Source organism: Setaria italica, chromosome I (genome assembly GCF_000263155.2).
Source record: "Setaria italica strain Yugu1 chromosome I, Setaria_italica_v2.0, whole genome shotgun sequence".
NCBI classification, from domain to species: domain Eukaryota; kingdom Viridiplantae; phylum Streptophyta; class Magnoliopsida; order Poales; family Poaceae; genus Setaria; species Setaria italica.
The window spans coordinates 20,829,528-20,847,297 of record NC_028450.1 but is presented as its reverse complement, the minus strand read 5'-3'; the positions used below and the strand labels follow the sequence as shown (position 1 = coordinate 20,847,297).

At 43.7% G+C, this 17,770-nt stretch overlaps 1 protein-coding gene across 1 annotated transcript; it reads right to left on the bottom strand.

The window, feature by feature from the left end:
- Positions 1-3,621: 3,621 nt before the first annotated feature.
- On the bottom strand, positions 3,622-4,407 carry LOC101769661 (F-box/FBD/LRR-repeat protein At1g13570-like). Its single transcript, XM_022828281.1, has one exon. The coding sequence runs from the start codon at positions 4,405-4,407 to the stop codon at positions 3,622-3,624; it is 786 nt and encodes a 261-aa protein (XP_022684016.1).
- Positions 4,408-17,770: the final 13,363 nt, after the last annotated feature.

Below are 17,770 nucleotides of genomic sequence, written 5' to 3'. Positions count from 1 at the left end.
TCAGCACATTTTTGCAGCCAATATTCAGAACAGTTTATCAATTAAGGCATGCTATCAATTGATTTTCGACAAGATTTAGCACGATGACTTCACTGCAATAGCTCGGAGCCAGTCTTAGCGTGGGTATGAAGCTGGCATCTCATTGTCACACCAGAACAAGCAAAATGCAGGTACCAGCAGGCTGCAGCAAGATTCAGAAACGACTTCACCATACATTCCACAAAATCTAGCAGAAGAACGTCCAGATCTGTGCAATACTGGTTTGAGTACTGCGGTACTGCCACAACCGATAAATGCATGCCGCAAAAATCGTTGGGAAAACATTGTGGCACCAGTTTGATGCTACTACATTAAAAGCCTCCTATATTTATGTCCCTGTTATAGCCGTATGTCACATTATCATGCAAGGATCAATCATTCATGCATATTGCTGAATATCTTGCTTGTGCTTTAGGAACAACCATCTGCAGCCAAACTTGGTGACGACTCGACGACACGCATGTATATTTAGCACATGTACAGAGGCTGGATGACCTTTCCATCATCTTAAAGGAAGCACGAATTAACACATGATAATACAGCTACAGTACATGCCTACTTATCATAACCAGGAACCCAAGCTGTCTACTTATCTGAGATAACAGGCCAAGTGGTCAGGCAAGGGCGGATCCAGGGGCGGATCTAGAACGGGGCTGTGCCCCGGGCTGAGCTGTTGAATCACACCTAAAACAGTCTAATCTTGTCTCCTAAGCCTCATTTTATTAGGCTAAACAACACATATGTGAAAGGGACTCCATGGTTTCGCCCCGGGCTGCAGCCCGGGCAGCCCGGGCCCTAGATCCGCCCCTGTGGGTCAGGTTGACTGGTTATACAATCCTTTAGGTAATTCCTAAAACATTAAAGCATTTTGTGGCATGCGTTGTATTGTAGTTGTAGCATATCAAAACTTAGATAGCTACAGACATCTGTCTTTGGTGGAGGCCTTGCCTTTGAGTCAGACAACACAATACAACTTAACAGTTAACAAAAATAAATATAAGATAATGCTAGCAACTGGTATGGTGAAAATCTGAAAATATGGGAAGAAAAACCAACTTAAGCTAAAATTAACTTAACCGAATCAAACTGACTAATAAACTTCAGAATAAGTTACTTCTATTAACAGGAAGGCATTAGGATCTACAAGCAGTTCAGTTTGGAGAAAAACTGGAACCACAAGATCATAGCAATATTGCGACATTGACATAGCACAACCAATGATAACTGCATACATAAAACAAGTTTGGTGTGGGAAGAAAGGATCTGAAACAGTTTATGTCAACAGTTCAGGTTTTCTCTGGAAAATGCAATGCAAGTGGCTTAAACTAAACTTCTAATAGTTTATGATAACTGCACACAGAAATTTGTTGGGATTGCTCACATTTGTGGAAAACAGGTTAGTTTTTCTATGGAAAGTGCAATGCAATTGGCATAATCTAAACTGGAGTTCTTAATAGTGTCTTCATGCTTATTGTAGCCTATCTCGTCATTAACAGACCAACTCAAATTCTATAACAAAATGGCATGCTAGAAGATAGGAGCTATGCTGACCTAGGTATATTTGTGTAAGGTAAGAACACGTTCCGGACATATCCACATATGCACTTGTTTCCATCCTAGTTGTTTCCATGCTTGCATGTGAATAGTTCATTTGGTTATGCATGTGAACCTACCTCAAATGCTAGTTGTGTTGATCTGGTTCGGCTTGTGATCATCTCCTGAATTACAATATCTCATATGCTTGTGATCTGGTTTGCATGCTTCCAGCATTTGCCATTACATGTTGTCGAAAAATTATAACAGTCCACATAAGGCATAAAAGTAGAAAGTTGCTATCAAATAAGGGAAAGTTCATCTTTCAGATCCAAATAGGGAATTAGCTCATCTTTTAGTGTCATATAGGGAACATCTTTTAGTGTCATATAGGGAATTCTCTCCCTAAGAGAGAAGTAAAAGGTAGAACTTGACCCCAAAACATAATAACCGTATCAAGCAAGATCTTCATAGGTGGTCAAAGGATGTTTCTAAACATCACAGTTAAAGAAACATTGAACTAAGTAAAACAGCTTCCAAAAATTGCACAATAAAAAGGACTGGCAGTAAACAAAGTAGAAAGATCATAGATAACTCCAATGACAGTTAGATGCAAGTATGCGACGAATTGATCATGAATGATCAACAATTCGCAAAAGTAACATGTGACGCCAAATGGAATACTTCTTTTAAAGGAACACACTAATGCAAATTGGTATATGGCAAGCAAAGCCTGAATTTTCCCAATCAGCAATCAACGAACATATTTAGCAGAAGCTGTCCAATACCACAAAAACACTGGAACCAGAAAACATATTATATAAGCAACATAAGCCTTCTCCAAGCCATATGATGCTGTTAAATAAGTTCTACACTTAAAGTCACTGAAATCTATGCGTAGAACGATTTACAAATCTTCAAAAGGAAAAAACACATCGCCAACAAGTTAAAACAGTACTGTTTTGCATGTAGATACAGGAACAGCGCACTAATGACTTTGACATGTCCCATCGACACATTTTGAAACGTCAAAGGATCTGGGTTAGAAAGATCAAATGCTGATAGGAAGCACCAAGCTGTAGCTTCTACATGAAATGGAGTCTGAAAAATCATCAGCTCACAGCATGCATTGGCCCATTTTGCAGAAGCCAATTTAGTCCTGAGGTTGGTACCTATTGGATCCGAAGGGGAATGTCCATGGGTCAACACAAGCACCATCTTCTCAAGAACTTGTGCATGCTCAGCGATGAACTTGAGGAAGTCAAGCTCACTTCTCGTCCTACGGAACTCACGGAGAACCACCTTCTTGATATGTCGCTGAACACATTCAATGTACCCCTGCCTCCTTCCAGAAATTGAGATTAAATTTGCCAGTGCCAGTCGATATGATTGAGGTCCCCAGAACTTGTAGTCATCATTCTCGGACTACAAATTAAATCGATCAGAGCACATAGATGATGGGTCATGGATTAACGGTCTCATCTGATGCAAATACAAATTGGAGTATTGGGGTTAAATATTACCTGGACGTAGAGTGTCTTGACATTGGGAAAGCATCTGAGAAAACTCGGCAACATCCTGGCATCAAAGCGGGTTCCAAGTTTGAGCTGAACTGCCAGCATCTGGACACTCGGGACAGTGGTGTTTGGGCTTGCCTTAGTCTGAGCCTGCAATTTATGCGATTTGCGGTTGCACAAAGTGATAAGAAGAAACTAAGATCACACATTGCCATATAACTGTTCTTCAAAAGAATCATTTCAATATAACCACAAGGATTCAGAATTGGAACCACATTCACAAGAAGGAGACGAAAATGATGACGATTCTCACCTTGATGACCGTGTTCCCAATATCCAGTTTGTACATTCCAGGCACCAAGAATCCCAGGAAGCGCAGCATGGGAGCATGTCCAATCTTGATCTTGAAGGACATGTCCGTTAAACCACCGCTACCCAGAGCTTCCCACAGCAAGAGCCTCTCTCCAGGCGTGAAGCGTGCACTACTGTGATTTCTGACACGAGACCCTGGCACTCCTCCACGAACACGGAGTCAAACCGGCCACGGGCTTCCGGTAATCACGAGCTTCTCCAGGACGGGGCATCTGTTCAGCACGAAGGCGAGGTCCTCTTCCTTCATGACGAGGGAAAAGAGACCGAGCTCCCGGAGGTAGGGGAACGCGACGGCACGAGGAAGGGTGGCGGTCTCTGGGAACCACCAGAAGCCGATGTAGAGTTTGGTGAGGGAGGTGCACCTGAAGAGCGTGGCGGGGAGATGCGCCTCGGTTTTCATCGTCCTTGCGCGGTTCACAAAAATGAGTTTTTGGACGGCCTTGGCGGCGAGGTGCTGGAGCCAGAGCGCGAGCTCGTCCCGGCGCATCTCCATCGGGGTGCCAAGGAGGTAGATACAGCGGAAGGGGCCCGGGTGCGCGGCGAGGACGGTGGACACCGCGTCGGTGAGGTTGCGCGGGTCAGCGCCGAGGCTGTACAGGCGGCTGCGGCTGGTCCCGATGGAGGCGATGGGGAGGAGGTGGGCGTCGACGAGGACGAGCGGCGTCGTGTGCCAGACGCGGCGCCATCGCGTGGAGAGGACGGTGGTGCGCGCGGCGTCCTTGACGGGAAGGCGGGAGACGATGTTGCGGAGGATCCCGGCGGGGAGGCGGCTGATGCGGTCGACCCCGTCGGGGGCCCTCGCCGGGACGACGCCGGAGAGGGGGACGGCGGTGGCGGCGGGCGGGTGGGGGATGTTGGTGAAGGCGCTCTTCGTCAAACTGAGCATGGTGCTGTTCATCATAACGAAATCCAAGCCGCGGGCCAGCATCTTAGCTATGTCGTCCATGGCGATGCAGCCGCCGTTCCACGGCCGCCGGCGACGGGATCGGAGGAGGAATCTTGGTCGCCGCGGCGTTGTTTTGATCGGTGCGGTCTGGAGTGGGGCGTGGGGAATGGTGTGATTTTGAAGCTGGTCGGCCGCCAGGGGGCATGGAATGGAACTAGTATGGAAGTGTGGACCTTCTAGGCTTTGTTCCCTACCTCGTCGGATTGTGTTGCTGGGCCAAATGTCTGAACCCGGGCCTAGCACATATATTGTGCATTCACTTTCATTTTAATGATTACACTGATTACTAATAACAAGCCACATCATCTAATTTTTGTTGGTTTGCAAAAGTCAAGGTGTGAATTTATATAGGTTTTATCTTTTGACTTTGACTAGGAACATATAGAAACTTACTTGGTATATTGATGGACAATATAAGAGTAGTATTATAATATATTAAACATGAAAAATATTTTCATAATCTGTAACTCTTTCCATCAAAGATAATATTTTTTGTTTAAGATTTTGATAACAAATGTCATAATAGACATATTTATAATACGAGAAAATATTAATTTTCAAGCTTATAAGGTTCTTGGTTTAACGTGCCATCTTAACATAATAACAACCAACTTTAGAGGATAGGCTGTCGGTACCTAGGCAGCAAGGCTGTGAAGACGAATGATGGGAAAACGAAAGTGATTTTATGCTAGGATCTATTTGGTAGAGTTCCATCTGATTTTGATTCTTCATGGGAGCTGATTTAGAAGTGATTATATGACTGAAAATGATTTTCTTTTGTTCTTTAGCATAAACTCTTGATATCAAGATGGAGAATCACCTCACAGAATCAGGAGAAGCTACTTTTTCCAGCCTCCAACCCCTTAGTTCATTTTAGAGAATCGCTTCACAACAAAGCTTCTGTTAGATTCAACAGAGATTTAGCTCTGGGAGTTCTACCAAACGCATCTTAATGTTTGTCCTATGTCTTAATCCCGTTTTGATTGGTGAATAACAGTACATAAGGAACAATTCCCACCTTAAATAGATTGACATTCCATTCCTCATTTTCATTTAACCAAAATGTGCCTAGAATCTTCGGTAGTTAAGTGATTAAGAATGGTGCTAACGGACGTGACGAAGGATCATCAATGTTAGAGAGCGAAAGGATGGAGGCACGCTGCCTTCATGTACATTTCCTATAATGCGGCACAAATTTGAATGCGAAACTTCACAGACGGCAAAGATCTCTGCAAGCTTCTCCATCGCCTGCCTCAGAGTCAGAGGTGATTGGTGGTGACGATGGCTAAAAGGGGCATCGATCTTTTGGGGTAGCGATGGAGGAGATGAGAAAGAAGAAAGGTAGAGCTATCATTGGGACCTACGGGTTGGTCATGTAAATTGCTTCTCTTTCTTCTGCTAACCAACTTGGTAAATACAAATTATACTCTGACAGAACAGGTTGCGTTTGGCAGAGCTCCTAGAGCTGATTCTCTGCAAATTATACTTTGACAGGACAACCGAGGATCTAAGTTAGGGTGCGTTTGGCAGAGCTCCTAGAGCTGATTCTCTGCTGATTCTAACAGCAGTTCTGCCAAACAGTTTTTCAGAGAGAAGTGATTCTCTGATGATTCTGGAAAGTGATTCTCTGAAATGAACTAAGAGGCTGGGAGCTGGAAAAAGTAGATTCTTCTGATTCTGTGAAGTGATTCTCCATCTTGATTTCAAGAGTTTATGCTAGAGAATCAAAGAGAATCACTTTGAGCCACAGAATCACTTCTCTCAGAGAGAATCAGAATTAGATGGAGCTCTACCAAACAGACCCTTAAGAATACCTGATATAGGAAGGGAAAGCGATGTTCACTCAGCACATTTTTGCAACCAATATTCAGCACAAGTAATAAATTAAGGCATGGATTACAAACAAGATTCAGCACGAGGACTATTCACTGCAGTCGCATCACGGAGGCAGTCTTAGCTTGGGTGCGACGCTGGGTTCTCAATGTCACACCAGAACAAGCAGAATGCAGGTACCAGCAGGCTGCAGCAAGATTCAGAAACAACCGCACCGTGCATTCCAAAACCAAGCAGAACAACATCTCCGATGTGAGCAGTACTGGTTCTGGGTACTGTGGTACTGCCAAAGTCGATAAATGCATGCCGCAAACAACATTGTTGGGAAAACATTGTGGTACCTGTTTGATGCTACTATATTAAAATCCTCCTATATTTCTGCCTTGTTATAGCCATATCTCAATCCAAGGATGATATTGCTGAGTATCGTGCTTGTTCTTAAGGAACAAACATCTGCAGCCAAACTTGGTGACGAGTCTTAGCACATCTGCAGCGGCTGCGTAACCTTCCAATCATCTAAAAGGAAGCACAAATTATAATGCAATAACACATGATACTGCAGCTACATGCCTACACAGGGAGCACGAACCCAAGCTGCCAACTTACCTGAGATAATCAGCCCAAGGTGGTCAGGTTATACAATCCTTTAGGTAGTGCCTCAAATGTTAAACCATTTTGCGCCACGAGTTGTGCTGTAGCATATCCAAATTTAGTTACATAGCTGCAGACATATGTCATTGGTGGAGGCCTTGCCTAGCTTTAAGTCAGACATCACAATACAAATTAACAGTTAACAAATATATATAAATCTAAGATGATGCCAGCAAATTTTGATAACTGCACACAGAAAACAAAATTTGTGCGGCTGAAAGGATCTGAAATAGGCAGGTGCTCTCGTGGGTGACTTGTTACTAGAGCTTGCTCTCAGTCTGGAGACCGGGTTCAAGCCCAGCATCTTCTTAAATCAAAGCGGGAGTGTGGTCTGCTCCTTCCTGTCAAGTTTTGGAAAGGATCTGAAATAGTTTATGTCAACTTGCCATCAGCTTGGTATCTGTTTGGTATGAAGGGTTGATAATGTCTCTGCTCACCTTTGTGGGAAAACAGGCTAGGTCTTCTCTAGAAAGTGCAATGCAAATGGCTAAATCTAAATTGGAGCTAACAGTATGTTTCCTGCTTACTGTAGCATACCTTTCCTTAACAAAGCACCGTAAGTTCTAGTGTTCTACAATAAAATACAATGGTAGAAGGTAGGAGCTGACCTAAGTTTACTTGTGTACGGTAAGAACATGCCCTAAATATACTAGATTATATCTACGCCCTTAACTGAAAAATACAGCGACTGCTCAAACGAAGGGCCAGTCGGGTATGAATTAATGCTCTAAACATATACTCCCACAATGAAAGAGGGTACTTGCACCAAAAAAATAATAAATTAATAACCATAACAAGTAAGGTATTCATATACAGGTGACCAAAGGATGTCTCTAAACATCACAGTTGTAAAAACATTGAACTAATTAAAAAATTTCCAAAAAGAAAGACTCTAGATAACTCTACGGACAACTTGATGCAAAAATGCGACTAACCTACAGTAGTGATATTCTTTGTTTCCCTCTTTATCTTTGGATTCTTATCTAATGACCCAGGACGTAATCCTGGGCATGAAGAGTAAAAATCCAAAATTTGTGGGAGTTTTTTTCTTACAAATTGGATTTATTTCGTACATTTATCGATGAGAAAATCCGGAGGTCAGAATTCCTTACAATTTGAAAGTCCCAAATGATCCGAGGGGGCGGAAAGAGAGGGATTCGAACCTTCGGTTTCCTATCTTTCGAGATCCACCCTACAATATGGGGAATAATGAACAATTCACAAAAGTAATATGTGACGCAAAATGAAATATTTCATTTCAAGAAACATTCTAAAGGAAATTGGTATGGTAGCAAGCAAAGCATAAATTTTCCTATCAGCAATCAATCAACACACAGTTAGCAGAAGCTGTCCAATACAATATCACTGAAATCAAAGAACAGAAACCAAAAAGTCTTCCGCACGCCACATGAAGCTGCACTGAAGCCAAAGCGTAGAACACTACCTAATCCTAAAGACACATTGCCCACAGTCCAAAGCAGTGACTTGCATGAGGATACTGGAACCACACGCTTATGACTTTGACATTTCCCATCAACACATTTTGAAACATCAAAAGGGTCTGGGTTGGAAAGATCAAACGCTGCAAGGTAGCACCAAGCTGTACCTTCTTGATGAAATGGACTCTGAAAAATCATCAACTCGCAATATGCATTGGCCCATTTTTCAGAAGCCATTTTAGTCCTCAGTTTGGTACCCACCGCATCTGAAGGTGAATATCCATGGGTCAACACAATCACCATCTTCTCAAGAACTTGTGCATGCTCAGCAATGAACTTGAGGAAGTCAAGCTCACTTCTCGTCCCTCGAAACTCACGGAGAACCACCTTCTTGATGTGCCGCTGAACACATTCAATTGAACCTGCCTCCTTCCAGAACTTGATATTCAGTTTGCCAGTGCTGGTTGATTGAGGTCCCAGGAACTTGATGCCATCGTTCTCGGACTGCAAATTGAATCAATCAAAGCACATAGATGATAGGTCCTTGGATTAGCAGTCTCATCTGAATCAACTAGATATTGGAGTATTGGGGTTAAATCTTTACCTGGACGTAGAGTGTCTCCACGTTAGGAAAGCATCGGAGGAAACTAAGCAACATTCTGACTTCAATGCGGGCTCCGAGTTTGACCTGAACTGCCAGCATCTGGACACTTGGTACAGAGGTGTTTGGGCTTGCTATAGTCTCAGCCTGCAATTGATGCGATTTTGGAGTTGCATGGAATGGAAAGAAGAAGCTAAGATCACAAATTGCCATATAACTGTTCCTAAAAAAACATTGCCATAAATGCATAAGAATTTAGAATGAAAACCACATTCACAGGATGGAAAGGAACATGATGCTTCCCACCTTGATCACGGTGTTCCCAATCTCCAGTTGGTGCATTCCAGGCACCAAGAATCCCAGCAAGCGCAGCTTTGGTGCATGCCCAATCTTGATCTTGGAAGACATGGTGAGATCGCCGCCACCCCAAGCTTCCCACAGCAAGAGCCTCTCCAGGTGCGAAGCATGCACCACTCAGATTTCTGCTGTGATACCCTCGCACACCTCCACGCACCGTAGGTTGTGGCTCTGAACACGGAGGCACACTGCCCACCGGCTTCCGATAATAAGGAGCTTATCCAGGACGGGACATCTGTCCAGCACCAAGGCGAGGTCCCGTTCCTTCATGTCGAGCGAAAAGAAACCAAGCTCGCGGAGGTAGGGGAATCCGGCGGTGCGTGAGAGCATGGCGGTTTCCGGTTCCCGGAACCGCCAAAAGCCGATGTAGAGTTTGGTGAGGGAAGAGATGAACCCGCTAGAGTTGATTCCCGAACTTTCGATGAGAGGCGTGGGATAACTCGATTGGTCGATGGAGATGATGTTCACAGCCCGACTATAGCCTTCCAAGCTGCACCTTAGCAACCGATACACCATCTCCAATGGCTGCCACGATCTTGTGGAGCGCGTCACCCGGGCACTAGGGCACTCGACCTGCAAGCAATCGAATAACAAACAAGAACAAGTAGAAAAAACAACTCAATTGCAAATATGGAGATGAAAATAAATATGAAATCACAAAGTTGGGGTTCTGAATCGAGTAGAACGGATGGTCTAGTCGACACACGCGTCTACAAGGAAGTAGCAATGGCTAAACTTTCAACAAAACAAAACCCAATCTGTTCGTGGAAGCTCTAATCCTTATTAATACCTAGGAGGATGACTAGGGGGGTGTTGGGGTCGTGCTCCAACCCTAGGACATGTCCCTAATGGACCCAACTTGATACACGGTCCATTGGGCCAAAATAAGGCGACGCAGCACCTCTGGACAGAAAACTCTTGATAGTATTTCGATGATTGCGGCCGACTCAGAGAAGTTATGGATATGATTCTAGATCCATATGAAAATAGATTTCATAAGGATTCCAAGGAGTACTTGAACACCTAAAACGGAGTCCGGATGAGGTCGTGGCGGCCATTGCAATTTGACATAGAGCTGCAGTCCGAATCCAGCCCCAAAACGTGTTGGATTGGAACTTTTTCTTTCCTTGGGCCAAAAGTGATGTGGTGGCCTGGTGGAGGACATTAGGAATACTTGGACTTGGCCTCCAATCTATTTCTTTAGTCCTCCATGCCTTCCATGTGTGTTTAACACTATTTTTGATCCATGTATATATTTCTGAAATTAACAACGAATACACATCATGGTGTACATCAATTCATCAAATGTATCACATATAATTATGATAAAGAATTGTTTCACCTTAGAGTCAAAAGATGCTAATATGGTTGTATCCGAGCATGTGATGTCCTCATAACGGGTTGATTCCCGATCTTTCGATGAGAGGCGTGGTATAACTCGATTGGTTGATGGAGATGACGTTCACAGCCCGACTACAGCCTTCCAAGCAGCGCCTTAGCAACCGATACACCACCTCCAATGGCTGCCGCGATCTTGTGGAGCGCGTCACCCGGCCAATAGGGCACTCGTCCTGCAAGCAATCGAAGAACAAGCAAGAACAAGTAGAACAAACAACTCAATTGCAAATATGGAGATGAAAACAAATCTGAAATCACAAAGTTGGGGTTCTGAATCGAGTATAACGGATGGTCTAGTCGACACACATGTCTACAAGGAAGTAGCAATGGCTAAACTTTCAACAAAACAAAACCCAATCTGTTCGTGGAAGCTCTAATCCTTATTAATACCTAGGAGAATGACCAGGGGGGTGTTGGGGTCATGCTCCAACCCTAGGACATGTCCCTAATGGATCCAACTTGATACACGGCCCATTGGGCTAAAATAAGGCGACGCAGCACCTCTGGACAGAAAACTCTTGATAGTATTTCGATGATTGCGGCCGACTCAGAGAAGTTATGGATATGATTCTAGATCCATATGAAATTAGACTTTATAAGGATTTCAAGGAGTACTTGAACACCTAAAACGGAGTCCGGATGAGATCGTGGTGGCCATTGCAATTTGACATAGAGCTGCAGTCCGAATCCAGCCCCAAAACGTGTTGGATTGGAACTCTTTGTTTCCTTAGGCCAAAAGTGACATGGTGGCCTGGTGGAGGACGTTAGGAATACTTGGACTTGGCCACCAATCTACTTCTTTAGTCCTCCATGCCTTCCATGTGTGTTTAACACTATTTTTGATCCATGTATATATTTCTGAAATTAACAACGAATACACATCATGGTGTAGCATCAATTCATCAAATGTATCACATATAATTATGATAAAGAATTATTTCACCTCGGAGTCAAAAGATGCTAATATGGTTGTATCGGAGCATGTGATGTCCTCATCATTCTCCCCTTCTTGGCTGCAAGTCGTCCTCGACTTGCTCCAATGGCATTCTAAGGTGCTTGTTTTGATGTTCGAGCACAGAGCGACGGTCGTGCTACATGGCCACAACCAGTAATGCTCCCCTTCTTTGGTCTTACCCTGTTGCATGTGGGAAAAACTAAAAAAACTTTGCAAGACATTATTAGTGTTAGTGCAGCCCTCTATTTGATCATGGTATTGTAGCCCAAAAGGATATTTTAGATTGGAGCAAATATAAACTTTATGCACCAAATATTCTCCGTTGCTATCATATTTGCCAATTGCATGAAGCGAACAATGATTAAAACTTGGCAAACCAGAATCAAATTTAAGTTTCTCTTTTAGACAATTTAGATTACACAGAATATCAAATTCAATATAACCCAAAGTATTTAAAGAGGACAACAAATTCAGTTCGTCTTGTACACAAGTAATAGGATGGAAAATCTTTTCTTGAGCACATTTTTACGATTCCAAACAAAAAGTATCACACTTATTCAATACTTGTGGCATAAGAGTAAAAGAATCATCAGCACAAAAGTCCTCTTTATCACAAGGAACAACAAGTAATGCATTTTGTGACAAAGAAAAATCAGCAATCGGTTCCACTATTTGTTGTTCTTCATTTGCATGCAGAGTTGACAAATTTTGGATATTATGTGTCACATCATTCTTGCAAGTATTCACAGATAAAAGAATCTCCTTTTCAGCATTGAGAGCAAGATAAAATAATTGACCAATATGGCTATAAGAATTGCTAATTAACAAGGTTTGAATTTCAGAATTGAGCCCTCTCATGAACTTACTCATAACATCTTCCATGCATTCATCTAATCCACCATACATGATACAAATTTTAAAATCATGGAAGTATTCTTTCACAGTCCTACTACCTTGCCTCAAGTTGTCTAATTTTGCAAGGAAATATTCAGCATAATATTCAGGAATGAATGCATCTCTAAAAAGAAATTTGAAGTCTTTCCAAGATTCTAGAACTTTGTTGTGCCTACAAATGTGTTTCCATTCTAGCAAAGCATATTCAGTCAAAACATTAGAGGCAATATAAATCTTTTGTTTATCGGACAGGTCATGCTCATCAAATTTATTATCTACTTTTATCTCCCAATCAATGTAAGCTTTAGGATCAAACTTACCATCATATAAAGGCAAGTGTTGAATAACATCCTGAATATGAGAGTCTAGTTTCATCAGCTCAAAAATCTCCGTATCACCTGCCATGGTTAGTAGGAAACAAGAAACACAAAAATAAAATGTATCCTCCTGTCAACTACTAGGATGTGTTGGTTGTAATTATCTCAAACTCAAATTGTTTCAAACAAGCCCTTACAAGTTCTTACCAAGCCAAACAGGAGGTGACGGCAACCAACAAGTATGCAACCGTGGAGAGAAGTGTATCGGTGCCGTAGCAAAAAAAACCTGTCAAGCTGTAGTCGAATATGTGGAGCTATAGGTGGGCTAAAGCAAGGAAATATACTAGCACCACGTTAGTCACAAAAGCAAGTTGAATAATCGCTCAACGGTGGTACGGTGCTGGTCCTAGCCTAGACCGTGCTAGAGACGTGAGCCTGGACATAAAGGAAGTCACAACACACCACCGGAAAACAATAGAGAAGCACAACGAACAACCCCTTTTCTTCCTATTTTTTTGTCTTTCTTTCCTTCTTTTTTTCTGATTTTTTTTTGCTTTTTTTTTCAGGGGGTCCTCAAATCTGATTATATGAACAAAAGGACTTCACAAAAGTCACACACCACACAAACTTTTTTCCGAAAGGATAGGGGTATTCTGAAAGGATAGAAATCAGATTCGGACTCAAGACAGCAACAAGACAGCTGCCAATTCGGACTCCAAACCGATTCCAACTCGAACTCAGCACCACGTGGGATTCGGTCTTAAGCAAACTCAGAGTAGGACTCAGAATTGAACACAAACATGTATTCAGATTCAGCCAACAAAAGGTTTTATATGGTAGCACACGGCTGTGACTAGAACGTGATAAGAACTCGAAACTCTAAAGGACTAAAACTAAGACCAGCAACTCGACACAACCGATGCAACCGAAAACTCAACAAGCCCTAACTAAGCAGTGCTAGCAAAGGCTCAAAGGGTTTATAGGATTGCGGGTAAACAAATCTACTATTTTTTTGGCTTTTTCTGGACTATGGGAAAGTAAAACAGCGAAGGATTGGAAATCTCTCACCGATAAATCTTGCTCTGATTACCAACTGATATGAACCCGCTAGGGTTGATTCCCAATCTTTCGATGAGAGGCGTGGGATAACTCAATTGGTCGATGGAGATGATGTTCACGGCCCGACTACAGCCTTCCAAGCTGCGCCTTAGCAACCGATACACCACCTCCAATGGCTGTCGCGATCTTGTGGAGCGCGTCACCCGACCACTAGGCCACTCGTCCTGCAAGCAATCGAAGAACAAGCAAGAACAAGTAGAAAATACAACTCAATTGCAAATATGGATATGAAAACAAATCTGAAATCACAAAGTTGGGGTTCTGAATCGAGTAGAACGGATGGTCTAGTCGACACACGTGTCTACAAGGAAGTAGCAATGGCTAAACTTTCAACAAAACAAAACCCAATCTATTCGTGGAAGCTCTAATCCTTATTAATACCTAGGAGGATGACCAGAGGGGTGTTGGGGTCGTGCTCCAACCATAGGACATGTCCCTAATGGACCCAACTTGATACACGGCCCATTGGGCCAAAATAAGACGACGCAGGACCTCTGGACAGAAAACCTCTTGATAGTATTTCGATGATTGCGGCCGACTAAGAGAAGTTATGGATATGATTCTAGATCCATATGAAAATAGATTTCATAAGGATTCCAAGGAGTACTTGAACACCTAAAACGGAGTCCGGATGAGGTCGTGGCGGCCATTGCAATTTGACATAGAGCTGCAGTCCGAATCCAGCCCCAAAATGTGTTGAATACACATCATGGTATAGCATCAATTCATCAAATGTATCACATATAATTATGATAAAGAATTGTTTCACCTCGGAGTCAAAAGATGCTAATATGGTTGTATCCGAGCATTTGATGTCCTCATCAGTGCACCTGAAGATGGTGGCGGGGAGGAGCACAACGTTGTGGAATGTCCATATGCGGTTGATAAAGAAGAGCTCTTGGATGCCCATGGCGAAGAGGTGCTGGAGCCAGAGCGCGAGCTTGTCCTGGTGCCTCTCCATTGGGGTGCCGATGAGGTAGACGCAGCAGAACAGACCTGGATGCGCGGCGAGGGCGCTGGACACCGCGTCGGCGAGGTCGCGCGGGGGCGCCGGTGAGGTCGCGTTCGCGCGGCGCGGCGCCAACACGGAACGAGGAGGTGCTGGCCCTAAAGATGGTCCCGGTAGTGCCGGAGGCTGGAAGGAGGTGGGCGTCGACGAGGACGAGTGGCGCCGTGTGCCAGACGTGGCGCCAGCGCGTGGAGAGCACAGTGGTGCACGCGGCATCCTTGACGGGGAGGCGGGAGACGATGTTGCGGAGGATCCCGGCGAGGAGGCGGCTGATGCGGTCGACCCCGTCGGGGGCCCTCGCCGGGACGGCGCCGGAGAGGGGGGCAGCCTTGGCGGCGAGCGGGTGAGAGAGATTGGTGAAGGTGCTCTTCATTAAAGTTAGCATGGTCTCATCCTTCGCAAAGAAATTGAAGCCGGGGACCAGCATCTTAGCTATGCCGTCCATGGCGTCTCGGCTGCTGCTCCACAGACAAATTTGACGGTGCGGCGGCTAGGGTTTTGGCCGACGTGTTTTGGGGTGGGGAATGGAGTGGAGTGGAGTGGAGTGGAGTGTGGCGGTTTGAAGTTGGTAGGCGTGGTGGAGGTGTGGAGCTTTTTGGATTTGTTCTCTACTGCTTTTATTGGTTAACGTTGTTGGGCCAAATGTCCGAATCTTATTCTTTTCGCATTTTTCATTTTTGTTTTTAATAATTATTACATTACTTACTAAACAAGTTAGATCATATTAATCAAGATTGATTTGCAACAGCCAATTCATTTTTTATTTATAGATTTTTTTAAGATCAAAAGACAGGGAGAGATTTAGAGGGTGTTTGGTTCCTCGAGCTAAAGTTTAGTCCATGTCACATCGAATATTCGGAGACTAATTAGGAGGACTAAATATGAGTTAATTATAAAATTAATTGCACATACGGAGGCTAAACGGCGAGAGAAATCTATTAAGCCTAATTAATCCATAATTAGCAATAGTTACTGTAGCAACACATTGTCAAATCATGGACTAATTAGGCTTAATAGATTCGTCTCGCCGTTTAGCCTCCATCTGTGTAGTGGGTTTTGTAAATAGTCTATATTTAATACTTCTAATTAGTATCTAAACATTCGATGTGACAGGAACTAAACTTTAGGGGAGGAACCAAACACCCCCTTAGTGATTCGCCCAACAAACACAATAACAGATTTTGGAGGAAGGGAAACTGTGCATTGTTTCTTGGTTTAACTTTTTGCATTTCACCCTGCTTCAAAAGTTCAGAGCCCTAACCAAATCACTCTGACCTTACTCAAATTTTGGACAACATTTAGCATGTTAACTTGGCTTGAGTGTGAAGCTGGGTTCTCATTGTCACACCAGAACAAGCAGAATGCGGACAAAATGCGAGGTGATAAGATAGTGTTACGGATTGCATTGGCTGAAAAGAACAAGTACGGACGGTGAAGCCATCTATGTTTAGATGTTAGCGGCAACATTCCAATCCATAGCAAATGGGGGAATACTAGAGGAACAATTCCCACCTAAACTGGATTGATATTTTTCATTCCTTGTTTAGATACCCAAATGGGTGACAAGAATATAAGTTATGGAGCATAAGAATATAAGTCTTCTAATGTTTAGCATCTTTTTCTAAAACTCAACTGCTAGGGGATAAGACAGCCCTGGTCAATTTGCTAAGAGAAGACCTTTTCATGTAGGTCGAGAAAACTCCTAAACCTCAGCCTCACCCTTAGACAGCGGCACCATAGTCCGTGCGAGATGAGCAACGACTTGGGCCGCGCGTTGGACCTATGATTTGGGATGATGAAAGATAAGGGGATTTTTTTAACCCTAACCTGAAAATTCACTCCCACTGAGCATTAGACCTATGCTTTGGCATGATGAAAGACAAGGGGATTTTTTTAACCTTAGTCTAAAAATTTACTCCCACTGAGAGTCGAACCAAGACTTGATGAATCCTACTCGAACCACCTGACCAACTCAGAGGTTTGTTCGCATCTTTTATTAAAACATCGAAATCTATGTTTTATTCAATATTTTTTACAAACATATAAGAAATTCGTGTACAACCGCTCACTTCTACAAATTTTAGGATGAAGACAGTCTTTTTTACAAACATATAAGAAATTCGTGTACAACCGCTCACTTCCATTAGGATGAAGATGTGCGATTTTGAGGAAGGGGGCAATGAAACCATGATAGTAGTAGCACAATAACTAGATGGTGAGTTGCAATCCCACATAGCACCTTCATCAAAGCATAAGATCTGCTAGAGATGCTCTTATAATGTTTGGTTTGTGTTGTATATAGTTCCCTTCTCCTCAAAACTTAGCTGCTACTCTGCAGCGTTAGATGCTCCGCTTAGCTGTTCCTCTCTGGATGTAGCTGCCATCCCCTCTTGCCATGCCTGCATCTAAATTTGGTGGGGCAGCTGCAGGCGAGCAGCTAGCGGTGGGGATTGATCTCCGCGGCCGCCCGTCGTTACGGCCGGCAACTATGCATAATGCATACACATCTGTCTCGCCACTGCCGCTTTGCTTTTCATAGCAAGATGTGGTTGGTGCGCCCCTATTTCCTGGGGTGGACGAGGGGCCTCCGTCCTTTCCCTTCTTGGCCTACATACAGGAGGAGACCCTCCTCCCCCAACTCCGACGGCGCTCGTCGCCGTTCCTCCTCCTCCGAACGCCGCGCGGCTGCCGTGCGCCCGGCCGGCGACGGACGGCAGCTGCTACGTGTCATCCATACACCGAGTATACACTCATCGGAGGAGGAATATTATATACCCGTATACGTAACGT